Source organism: Notolepis coatsorum, assembly GCF_963971535.1.
Source record: "Notolepis coatsorum genome assembly, chromosome: 3".
In the NCBI taxonomy this organism is placed as follows: domain Eukaryota; kingdom Metazoa; phylum Chordata; class Actinopteri; order Aulopiformes; family Paralepididae; genus Notolepis; species Notolepis coatsorum.
In genome coordinates, this window is record NC_140167.1 from 84490683 (window position 1) to 84503902 (window position 13220).

General features: G+C 41.7%; 1 protein-coding gene across 4 annotated transcripts in view; it reads left to right on the top strand.

The window, feature by feature from the left end:
* dock7 (dedicator of cytokinesis 7) overlaps window positions 1-13220 on the top strand; it is a 303680-nt gene that overhangs the window by 220877 nt on the left and 69583 nt on the right. For all 4 annotated transcript variants that reach the window (XM_084309449.1, XM_084309450.1, XM_084309451.1 and 1 more), the window contains 4 exons: window positions 230-326; window positions 3151-3285; window positions 4426-4578; window positions 10730-10888. In XM_084309449.1, coding sequence (XP_084165575.1) covers window positions 230-326; window positions 3151-3285; window positions 4426-4578; window positions 10730-10888 — 544 coding nt within the window. The remainder of the gene's footprint in view (window positions 1-229; window positions 327-3150; window positions 3286-4425; window positions 4579-10729; window positions 10889-13220) is intronic.

Below are 13220 nucleotides of genomic sequence, written 5' to 3' on the forward strand. Positions count from 1 at the left end.
AAAGATTTTAGAATATGTCAGCTAATGAAGTTAAATCAACTATCCAGTTTGTTTTTATAATGTAATGTTTGGCTACTTGAGAGTAATGTTCTGCCCCTGAGCTGTGGCTTGAATGTGATGGCGGGAGGACCCTACAATCTTCTTCATCATCATCATCATCATGGTGATTAGGGACTCAGGTGGGCCATTTGTAAGCGTCTGATTGTCGCTTCCTGTTTGCTGTTTCCAGGACCAGGGCAGAGTTGGAGCACGAAGCGCTTATCGATGGTAACCTAGCAACGGAGGCCAACCTCATCATTCTGGATACTCTGGAGATCATCGTACAGGTATGAGGAGATCTGAGCGTTAAAGTCGTCCGGGGCGGTTAAACTGTTCGAACTCTGGTCGAACTCTGGGTAACTGTCAGAGTAGAGTTGTAGAGTTGTAGAGTTGCTACTAGCAATTATTTAACCCCTTAACAGTCCTGCAAATTTAGCATAAAACGCCTGTCAATTGCATACCCAAAGTAATTAGCTATATCTATACTTTATATATATTTATATATATATTATATTATTATATATTATATATATATATATATATATATATATATATATATATATATATATATATAATATATATATATATATATATATATATATATATATATATATATATATTATATATAATTATATATATTATATATATATACTTTATACTTATAGCACATGCATGAGGCTGGTCTCTTTTGAAAGGTAACATTATGAAGTTTTTTTTTAGTGCTAATGTAATAGAGAAACAGAGGTTTGAACACAAAATATTCGCTCCTTACTTTTGTGTTGACTTGTTACCAGATGCATGTTTCTGGGTTCCAGCTGAGAGGTAGGAGTTGGAAAACATAACAGTTCCATAGCCTGAAGTCTTATAGTCATACAGTAAAAAAGTTTATAAAAATCTCATGGAAAATTTGTGTTTAACAAAGGTTTTTGTAATGTGTGTACCGCAATAATTCAGCGTGATTATCCAAAAGGGCCATCCGCTTCCATTCATTCAGACGCGTGAGTCAAAACAAAGCACTTACCGGTAAGTCTTCTTCTGCCCCCTTCTCGTTGCAATCAGTGCTCGTCTGAGATCGCTTTCGGAGCAGACACTCCTTGGCTACAACGGTGGTCAATAATTTTCGCCATCAGCGGTGACTGGTCAGTTCAGGACCGTTTACAACCAGACGTAGTCACTCTTCGGAACGGCCTGTCAAATGGCACTCGCCGGATATTTCATCTTGTAACTCGAGACCCGAAGTATGCAATAGGTTGAGTGTGGTGACGATCGAAAGGCGGCAAATTCAACTTTCCAACAATGTATATAGAAACGCAGCCCGAAGCTGACAGACGAGAGCAAAGTGCCCATATGAGGGCCGTTGAATGCTAAGATATTAAAGGGGAACTATTTTGCTATTTCTTTCACTATTTGGGCAATTTTACACCATTCCTGTGAGTGTATGGAACACATCTGTAAGGTTTTTTTCAATAAAATTCATTGTTTTGTATTTCTAATCAAGTACTGTAGAGCACCACTTTCTGCCCAGACTCACAATGCGCTTTGAGTGACAGTCACCCACCTGCACTGGCAGATACCTTTCTTTGGGGGAGAGAGAGAGAGAGAGAGATAGAGAGGGACTAATTAATTTGGCCGCGGGGGGGCGTAATCCCACGGGACAATGCATTGGTAACTTGTTTCAAATGACAATATATACCCCCGTGAATATTATTGCATGGATCGGAATACGTGTGTGCGCTTCAAGTCGCGAGTGTGTGTCAAATGCAGGGGGAGAGACAGAGGAGAGATTGCTCCATATGAGCCTCTCTCTCTATCTGTCTCTCTCTCTCTCCCTCTCTCTTTTTCTCTCTTTTGGGGAAGTGCCTGACAGGGAAACCGCTTCCGCATTATTTCCACTCGCTCCGTTTTGGTCATTGTTGATTGTGGCGGTGGCTACAACCACAGAAGGAGCTGAGATATGCAAATCAGCATCTCTATGTAGACAAGCGAGGCAATTCTGAATGGCTTAGTTCACTGGGGGAGAATCTTGTCACAGCTGAACTGGAGGAATACGCCTGAATGAGAATGTCACACCAAGTCAGTGTTGGTACAACCCCACATTGCTAGAAAACAATGCAAACCCCTGGAAAAGGCCATTTATAAGATAGGGGACCTTTAAGTAATAAATTCATCCAATGATTATTTTATCCACCTCTTAACGTGCAACGGCCCGGCCCTGGGCCCTCTTGAGGACAATTTGGCCACCGGCGTGACACGCCACTTTGGCGACCTATAGCGGCTCGGGTGTGCATATTTTTTATACAATATATATATATCGAATTAAAGCCCTATCGAAGCCCTGTTTGCCGTTTCATGACGAGAAAATCCGTTCAGCGGTTCTCGAGTTACATGGCGATATGTGAGGCGTGCGCCAAAGTAGACGGCAGACTTTTTATTTTTTCAAATACCACTCCCGACTCCCGAGCCTCTACCTCTGTCAATCATTTGGCGATCTCGAAAATTATTGGACAGGGTTGTAACGAATGAGTGTGGCTTTCAAATGGTACCCATGTGGGAATGAGCGAATCAGGGATCTAGGTAAAAAGTCATAAGCGCAAACAAGAAGAGAAATTTTCGCGGAATGCATTGGAGTCAATGAGGAAATCGCTTTCTGCAGCCTTTTTTTTTATTATCTTTTTTTTTACCAAAATCGCTCCTAATCACTCATTTCTGAACGGATTGTTATGAAATTCGGACATGTACTACACAATACTTCAAGCTATGGACCCAGGGTGTTTTTACAGCGATACCAATTGTTCTGGAAATACTACTTCTGGACTACTAACTACTACAGAAAAACGTGAGTAACAAGTTTTTCTACAACTCAAGTTCAGACCTATGTTACTCTATTTCATTAGCACTAAAAGTGAACTTTTTTGTATCAGAAACTTCAGAATGTCATCTTTCAAAAGAGACTAGGCTCATGCATGTTCTATAAGTATAAAAGTATAGTATTTTGGTTTGCAAAAAAAGTATGCAGTTCTCAAGTTCAAGTTAAAAAAAATCCACTTTTGAGCACATTTGCATATAATCTAATCCAATCTAATGTCTTCCTGGACCCCCCCACCCCTCCAGACGGTGTCAGTGACGGAGTCGAAGGAGAGCATTCTGGGAGGAGTGTTGAAGGTCCTGCTCCACAGCATGGCCTGCAACCAGAGCGCCCTCTACTTGCAGCACTGCTTCGCTACACAGAGGGCACTGGTCTCTAAGGTGAGAAGGCTTTTTAGTACTACGGTGGTAGCCATGGTAGAAGTAGTCATTTTGACACTTTCAGATTCACTGGAGGCCTGTGGCAGTGGTGAATTGACGGAAAATTACTTTTTTATTTGATATAATAAAAACATACTTCAACTAAATGTAAAACTGGACATTTACCAGGGCCAGTTTAGAATTGCAGCCACCCGTAGGTGCTCTTTGAGAGCGGTTTTGAAGGAGGGTAGGGATTCACATAATTTTACGGCTGTGGGTAGGGCGTTCCACATTGTTGTGGCATAATTGCGAAACGTGTTTAGTCCCTTGTTTGAGCCGAATCTGGGTTGAACAGGATTTGTGGAACTCCCTCTGGTGTTGTGGTCGTGGAATTCACTGACCTTTGGGAAGTATTTCGACATGTACATGGGTATCTTAGTGGTGTAGTGTACCTTGTAGACCAGGCCCATTGCAAGTTGCTGTCGTCTACTCTAAGCCATCCTAGGTGGTCAAAATGAGCAGGGGGGAGTACAGTAAGGTCAAGCAGTAGTCTGACCAGTTTGTTTTGTGATGTTTGTAGTCTTGTTTTTAGTGCCTTTGAGGTGCTTTGGTACCATGAGGTGCAAGCATAGTCCTAGTATCCTTGAATGAGTGCTCCTGTTAGAGTCTTCAAGGTATTCTTGTTTACCAGAGAGGAGATCCGGTACAAGAATCTTGTTCGTTGGTTGACTTTTTTGATTACATTGGTTGCCATTTTGTCACAGGAAAGATTTGCCTCTAGGATGGAACCCAGGTAGGTAATTTCATCTTTCCTTGTGACAATATTGTCACCCACTGTAACAGATAAGCCGTTGGCCTTGCTGAGTTTATTATTTGATCCAAAGAGAATGGACTCTGTTTTACCCAGGTGTAATGATAGTTTGTTATCAGCGAGCCAGGTGCAGATTCTGCCGAGTTCAGAGCTGTGCAGTTGAGGCTGTGTAGTTCCCAGAGCTGCTGTTTGAGGAGGAGACAGAGCAGTGTGCTGACCTGCTGCTGTTTGAGGAGGAGACAGAGCAGTGTGCTGACCTGTGTGTGTTTGTGTGTGTGTAGTTCCCAGAGCTGCTGTTTGAGGAGGAGACAGAGCAGTGTGCTGACCTGTGTGTGTTTGTGTGTGTGTAGTTCCCAGAGCTGCTGTTTGAGGAGGAGACAGAGCAGTGTGCTGACCTCTGCCTGCGCCTCCTGAGGAACTGCAGCAGCAGCATCAGCAGCATCAGAGCCCACGCCAGCGCCTCCCTCTACCTCCTCATGAGGCAGAACTTTGAGATCGGCAACGTGAGTACCGCCTGTATCTGATGTAGGGCTGGGCGACACGGCCTCTAAATGATATCGCAATATTGTTTGGCTATATCACGATACGCGATATTTTGACATTTCCTCTAAAGCACTTTAAAATGCTTGATTTAACTCTTTGATGCATACAGTCACACCAATATGATGATTATAATAGTCCCTGCAACATATGCATTAAACCATGAAGATGCTTTCAAAATGCGAATTGAAATTTGGCCCCCTTATTACACATGTGATCCGGATATGGCGTGAAACACAAAAAAAATATTCTAACCAACATAAATGGCATAGCCATACTCCCCTATTCAATAACAATGCACTCCTTATTGGAAAACGACCTATAAGATACCCCAAATGGGAAAAGCAGGGCATACACACATTGGGAGATGTTTTCAACAAACAGGTTTTTTGTAGCTATCAAGATATGCATAAAAAATTTAACCTCACCAGTTCCACATATTATTTTTTACGCACAGTTATTGGATTGTTTGAAGGCTCATGGAGTCCCATTAAAGATACCAATTGAGCACCACAGATATCACAAATTCTTCTATGAAAGAGAGACATCGAGAGGCTTCGTATCTGATTTTTATCATCACTTACTAATGTCTTCGTATGGAATCCTCCCCCTAGACTCAGTCTGGAGGAGGGATATACCAGACTTGGAAATAGATTTTGATTGTCAAGAAGTCTGGGCAAACGTTCGAATTGCGTCACGTAACCCGGACCATCAACAAATTAATCTTAATTATATTCATAGGACATACCTGACTCCTATAAGATTGAACAGAATGGGACTTAAACAAGACTCCAGATGTTCCTTATGTACAAATGGAGATGAGGGTACATTTATGCACATGTATTGGGATTGCCCACCGGTTAAGATATTCTGGGAAGAAGTGTCCCAGCAATTATCAGAATTCTTATTTCTGAACATACCTGTACATCCCTCTGTATTGCTGTTGAATGATGTTTTTCAGTTTGCAGCCCCTATACAGCTAAAGAGACTAGTTTTATCCGGTCTCACAGCTGCTAAAAAGCTGATAGCATCACGATGGTTTCAACCGGAAAAAATGTGCCGGAAGGTATGGGTTCTTACCTATCTCGATGTGATTTATCTAGAAATATCTACAGCAAGAATTTTAGGTGTCAGTGAAACCAACATTGCAATCTGGTTAGAAGTGGTGGAGAGAATAAAAGCTAGCATATGAATTGTAGTGCCTGTTTAGGAACGAATGAAAATGGATGGATTATCCAAGTGGGGGTTCGGGGGGGGTGAGCGAGCAAGAGCATATGTATGTATGGTATTAGATAGCAAGTATTAGGTATATATCTCGTAAACTACATTTATAATGATTCAAATGGTGATTTCATTGGATGTTTACTGTTAATGCTTGTGTGTCTAATTTGATGTTATGTTTAAAAAATAATAAAAAAAATTAAATATAAAAAAAGAAGATGCTTTCAAAAATAATTAAATGAAGTTTCTAAAAATCGAAAAATGTACTTAGAGTAATAATGTTGAGTACAGCTTGCTCTTATAAAGGGCCAATGTGAAAAAGCAGATTCAATGTGTGTCGACCAACAAACCAATCATAATTGTCAGAAATCATACGCTTAAACTCTGCAAAGGAAGGAACAACCTCCAACTTCCAAGAGTTAGAAGCATCAAAGGAAAAAGCTGGTTTTCCATGATCAGAACCTACTGGAGGAACCCTAAGAACCATCCAGTCATTAGATCAGAACATACTGGAGGAACCCTAAGAACCATCCAGTCATTAGATCAGAACATACTGGAGGAACCCTAAGAACCACCCAGTCATTAGATCAGAACATACTGGAGGAACCCTAAGAACCACCCAGTCATTAGATCAGAACATACTGGAGGAACCCTAAGAACCACCCAGCCATTAGATCAGAACATACTGGAGGAACCCTAAGAACCACCCAGTCATTAGATCAGAACATACTGGAGGAACCCTAAGAACCACCCAGTCATTAGATCAGAACATACTGGAGGAACCCTAAGAACCACCCAGTCATTAGATCAGAACATACTGGAGGAACCCTAAGAACCATCCAGTCATTAGATCAGAACATACTGGACCCTAAGAACCACCCAGTCATTAGATCAGAACATACGGGAGGAACCCTAAGAACCACCCAGTCATTAGATCAGATCATACTGGAGGAACTCTAAGAACCATCCAGTCATTAGATTGAGTTGAATAGGTTCCAATATTCCATTCTAACAGTGAAGAGATATAAAGAAGGTGCTTACCATCAGAACTTTAACACATGTATCTGTTCTCTGGTTCCTCCATCAGAACTTTAACACATGTATCTGTTCTCTGGTTCCTCCTCCAGAACTTTAACACATGTATCTGTTCTCTGGTTCCTCCATCAGAACTTTAACACATGTATCTGTTCTCTGGTTCCTCCTCCAGAACTTTAACACATGTATCTGTTCTCTGGTTCCTCCTCCAGAACTTTAACACATGTATCTGTTCTCTGGTTCCTCCTCCAGAACTTTAACACATGTATCTGTTCTCTGGTTCCTCCATCAGAACTTTAACACATGTATCTGTTCTCTGGTTCCTCCATCAGAACTTTAACACATGTATCTGTTCTCTGGTTCCTCCTCCAGAACTTTAACACATGTATCTGTTCTCTGGTTCCTCCTCCAGAACTTTAACACATGTATCTGTTCTCTGGTTCCTCCTCCAGAACTTTAACACATGTATCTGTTCTCTGGTTCCTCCTCCAGAACTTTAACACATGTATCTGTTCTCTGGTTCCTCCATCAGAACTTTAACACATGTATCTGTTCTCTGGTTCCTCCTCCAGAACTTTAACACATGTATCTGTTCTCTGGTTCCTCCTCCAGAACTTTAACACATGTATCTGTTCTCTGGTTCCTCCTCCAGAACTTTAACACATGTATCTGTTCTCTGGTTCCTCCTCCAGAACTTTAACACATGTATCTGTTCTCTGGTTCCTCCATCAGAACTTTAACACATGTATCTGTTCTCTGGTTCCTCCATCAGAACTTTAACACATGTATCTGTTCTCTGGTTCCTCCATCAGAACTTTAACACATGTATCTGTTCTCTGGTTCCTCCATCAGAACTTGAACACATGTATCTGTTCTCTGGTTCCTCCTCCAGAACTTTAACACATGTATCTGTTCTCTGGTTCCTCTTCCAGAACTTTAACACATGTATCTGTTCTCTGGTTCCTCCATCAGAACTTTAACACATGTATCTGTTCTCTGGTTCCTCCATCAGAACTTTAACACATGTATCTGTTCTCTGGTTCCTCCTCCAGAACTTTAACACATGTATCTGTTCTCTGGTTCCTCCATCAGAACTTTAATACATGTATCTGTTCTCTGGTTCCTCCTCCAGAACTTTAACACATGTATCTGTTCTCTGGTTCCTCCATCAGAACTTTAACACATGTATCTGTTCTCTGGTTCCTCCATCAGAACTTTAACACATGTATCTGTTCTCTGGTTCCTCCATCAGAACTTTAACACATGTATCTGTTCTCTGGTTCCTCCTCCAGAACTTTAACACATGTATCTGTTCTCTGGTTCCTCCTCCAGAACTTTAACATATATATCTGTTCTCTGGTTCCTCCTCCAGAACTTTAACACATGTATCTGTTCTCTGGTTCCTCCTCCAGAACTTTAACACATGTATCTGTTCTCTGGTTCCTCCATCAGAACTTTAACACATGTATCTGTTCTCTGGTTCCTCCATCAGAACTTTAACACATGTATCTGTTCTCTGGTTCCTCCTCCAGAACTTTAACACATGTATCTGTTCTCTGGTTCCTCCATCAGAACTTTAACACATGTATCTGTTCTCTGGTTCCTCCATCAGAACTTTAACACATGTATCTGTTCTCTGGTTCCTCCTCCAGAACTTTAACACATGTATCTGTTCTCTGGTTCCTCCTCCAGAACTTTAACACATATATCTGTTCTCTGGTTCCTCCTCCAGAACTTTAACACATGTATCTGTTCTCTGGTTCCTCCATCAGAACTTTAACACATGTATCTGTTCTCTGGTTCCTCCATCAGAACTTTAACACATGTATCTGTTCTCTGGTTCCTCCATCAGAACTTTAACACATGTATCTGTTCTCTGGTTCCTCCTCCAGAACTTTAACACATGTATCTGTTCGCTGGTTCCTCCTCCAGAACTTTAACACATGTATCTGTTCTCTGGTTCCTCCATCAGAACTTTAACACATGTATCTGTTCTCTGGTTCCTCTATCAGAACTTTAACACATGTATCTGTTCTCTGGTTCCTCCATCAGAACTTTAACACATGTATCTGTTCTCTGGTTCCTCCTCCAGAACTTTAACACATGTATCTGTTCTCTGGTTCCTCCTCCAGAACTTTAACACATGTATCTGTTCTCTGGTTCCTCTATCAGAACTTTAACACATGTATCTGTTCTCTGGTTCCTCCTCCAGAACTTTAACACATGTATCTGTTCTCTGGTTCCTCTATCAGAACTTTAACACATGTATCTGTTCTCTGGTTCCTCCATCAGAACTTTAATACATGTATCTGTTCTCTGGTTCCTCCTCCAGAACTTTAACACATGTATCTGTTCTCTGGTTCCTCCATCAGAACTTTAACACATGTATCTGTTCTCTGGTTCCTCCTCCAGAACTTTAACACATGTATCTGTTCTCTGGTTCCTCCATCAGAACTTTAACACATGTATCTGTTCTCTGGTTCCTCCTCCAGAACTTTAACACATGTATCTGTTCTCTGGTTCCTCCATCAGAACTTTAACACATGTATCTGTTCTCTGGTTCCTCCTCCAGAACTTTAACACATGTATCTGTTCTCTGGTTCCTCCTCCAGAACTTTAACACATGTATCTGTTCTCTGGTTCCTCCTCCAGAACTTTAACACATGTATCTGTTCTCTGGTTCCTCCTCCAGAACTTTAACACATGTATCTGTTCTCTGGTTCCTCCATCAGAACTTTAACACATGTATCTGTTCTCTGGTTCCTCCATCAGAAGAACTTTAACACATGTATCTGTTCTCTGGTTCCTCCATCAGAACTTTAACACATGTATCTGTTCTCTGGTTCCTCCATCAGAACTTTAACACATGTATCTGTTCTCTGGTTCCTCCATCAGAACTTTAACACATGTATCTGTTCTCTGGTTCCTCCATCAGAACTTTAACACATGTATCTGTTCTCTGGTTCCTCCATCAGAACTTTAACACATGTATCTGTTCTCTGGTTCCTCCATCAGAACTTTAACACATGTATCTGTTCTCTGGTTCCTCCATCAGAACTTTAACACATGTATCTGTTCTCTGGTTCCTCCTCCAGAACTTTAACACATGTATCTGTTCTCTGGTTCCTCCATCAGAACTTTAACACATGTATCTGTTCTCTGGTTCCTCCATCAGAACTTTAACACATGTATCTGTTCTCTGGTTCCTCCATCAGAACTTTAACACATGTATCTGTTCTCTGGTTCCTCCATCAGAACTTTAACACATGTATCTGTTCTCTGGTTCCTCCTCCAGAACTTTAACACATGTATCTGTTCTCTGGTTCCTCCTCCAGAACTTTAACACATGTATCTGTTCTCTGGTTCCTCCATCAGAACTTTAACACATGTATCTGTTCTCTGGTTCCTCCATCAGAACTTTAACACATGTATCTGTTCTCTGGTTCCTCCATCAGAACTTTAACACATGTATCTGTTATCTGGTTCCTCCATCAGAACTTTAACACATGTATCTGTTCTCTGGTTCCTCCATCAGAACTTTAACACATGTATCTGTTCTCTGGTTCCTCCTCCAGAACTTTAACACATGTATCTGTTCTCTGGTTCCTCCATCAGAACTTTAACACATGTATCTGTTCTCTGGTTCCTCCTCCAGAACTTTAACACATGTATCTGTTCTCTGGTTCCTCCTCCAGAACTTTAACACATGTATCTGTTCTCTGGTTCCTCCTCCAGAACTTTAACACATGTATCTGTTCTCTGGTTCCTCCATCAGAAGAACTTTAACACATGTATCTGTTCTCTGGTTCCTCCTCCAGAACTTTAACACATGTATATGTTCTCTGGTTCCTCCTCCAGAACTTTGCCAGGGTGAAGATGCAGGTCACCATGTCTCTCTCCTCCCTGGTGGGAACATCTCAGAACTTCAACGAGGAGTTCCTGCGGCGCTCCCTGAAGACCATCCTGACCTACGCAGAGGAGGACCTGGAGCTCCGAGAGACCACCTTCCCTGACCAGGTGCTCACCGATTGGCCAATTGGTCTGTTCGTTAGTTGGTTGATTGGTTGTAAGGCTGGGAGGTATACCAAAGATTAAAGGCAGGCATGCGTTGTTCATGGGACGGGGTAGCACGGTGTGCAAGCTCACTGAGTATTAAAGATTTGAGCAAAAGCGCGTGCACGCACATGCATGGTTGTGCGCGCATGCGCGTGCACTCAAGAACGCGGTGCGCTCGACTCGGCTCGTCTGTTTACCTGCCTCCCGGCGCTACCTCGCATTATCATAACAATAGCCGCTAGGCCGGTGTCTTCAACCACGTCTGGACTCTTTGTGATGTAAATATTGAAAGTCCCAAGTTGCTGCTGTTTACAGAGTGTATTGTTGTCCAAAGGTGAATGATGTATGAGGACGTGTCTCACCGTTTGGAATTGACAACTGTTTTGATTTAACCCTTCATTCACCATCATTCACCTTTGGACAACAATACACTCTGTAAACAGCAGCAACTTGGGACATTCCATATTTACATCACAAACTTTGGGACTGAGTAGATAATTAATTAATCTTCTCTTTATTTTTATTATTTATATTAAAACTGAATCAAACCATAAACAAGGTTGCCTGTTGGGATGTTAGATCCTAATGTGAAAAACTGATTTTATATGTCTGCACTTTATGTGCTCATTTTATGCCTGTCTTTCTTCTGTTGTGAAGCACTTTGAGCTGCAGTTTCTGTATGAAAGGCTATACAAACAAAGTGTATTATTATTATTATGTGCGCGAGGGAACATATGCGCATGCGCGCGGCGTCATTATCCTGCGTGCCGGCTCAGTCCATATTAACAACGCATCACTGATTAAAGGGGAACGACGCGCTCAATTTAACAATGAATCCACGTTATTGCTGTGGTAAATGGTGCATTTATATAGCGCTTTTACAATTTGTTCCTCACATTTGACCCATTCACTCACACATTCACACACGGAGGCGACCGTGCAAGGTGCCGAACTGCTCATCGGGAGCAATTAGGGGTTAAGTGTCTTGCTCAAGGACACTTCGACATGCTGCCTGGAAGGAGCAGGAATCGAACCGGGAACCTCCGGATTACCAGACGACTGCTCTACCTCCCGAGCCACTGTGGTCTAAGGCAGTCCCAAATATATTAGTGAACACCAAAAACTCCATGCCAAACCCAAAAACTAGAGTAGCTCAAATTCAAACTTGTGATGCCATTTCGAAGCTCATGGAAATGGCTGCATTTTTATATTTCCTATTACACTATGCATCAGCAATCATAATTGGTATCAGTGCTTCCCTGTCTCTTATCAATCAATCAATCAATCAAATCCTTTATTTAACCAGATAAGCATCATTGAGATTAAAATCTCTTTTTCAAGAGCGATCTGGCCAAGCAAGGCAGCAGAAAGTTTCAACATAAAATACAGATAAAACATTTACATCAAGCTTCAATTTCAGGCAAGTTATCAAACAGGCAAATGATCAAACACAGTTGCACTGACCAAGGGAACTGAGTTCGTAGGATTTTAAAATGGCTTTGAATTCTCCGAGGGTGACCAGTCCTGGTAATTTTAGGTCCTCCTGTATCTTGTTCCAAGATGAAGGAGCAGCATATTTAAAAGCCCTTTTTCCCAATTCAGTTCTCATATGGGGAACTTCCAGTGTTAGAACAGCTTGAGAACGAAGGGCATACTTATATTGCTTTGTGCACAGAAGCACACTTAGGTACGAGGGAACCAGTTTAAGCAGAGCTTTGTGCACCAGAGAGAGCCATCGAGAAAATCGCCGTATTTGTAGAGATGGATAACTTGCAATGGTATATAGGGTGCAATGGTGCACTCGATTTCCACATCCCGTGACAAAGCGTAAGGCAGAATGGTACACAGTATCAAGCTTTCTAAGGTACTGATCAGGTGCATACATATAGAGTAAGTCTCCATAATCGAGTAGTGGTAAGAAGGTGGTCGAGATCAGGTGACTTCTCACTTTAAGTGAAAAACAGGACCTGTTTCTGAAAAAGAAGCCGAGTTTAAGCTTCAGCTTTGACACAAGTTTGTCTATGTGAGATTTAAACGTAAGGTTCTCGTCCACTGTAATGCCTAGATATTTGTAGGAAGCAACCCTTTCGATGTCAGTCCCTCCAGCAGTAACAAGTGTGGGAAGATCAGCTGGGAGTCTCTTCCCATTTGAGAAGAGCATAAACTTTGATTTGCCAGCATTTAACACTAGCTTAAGCTGGGTAAGATGTGACTGAACAATGTCAAAGGCAGATTGCAAGAACTCCATCGTTTGTACAACACTGGGAGATGAGCAATAAATTACTGTGTCATC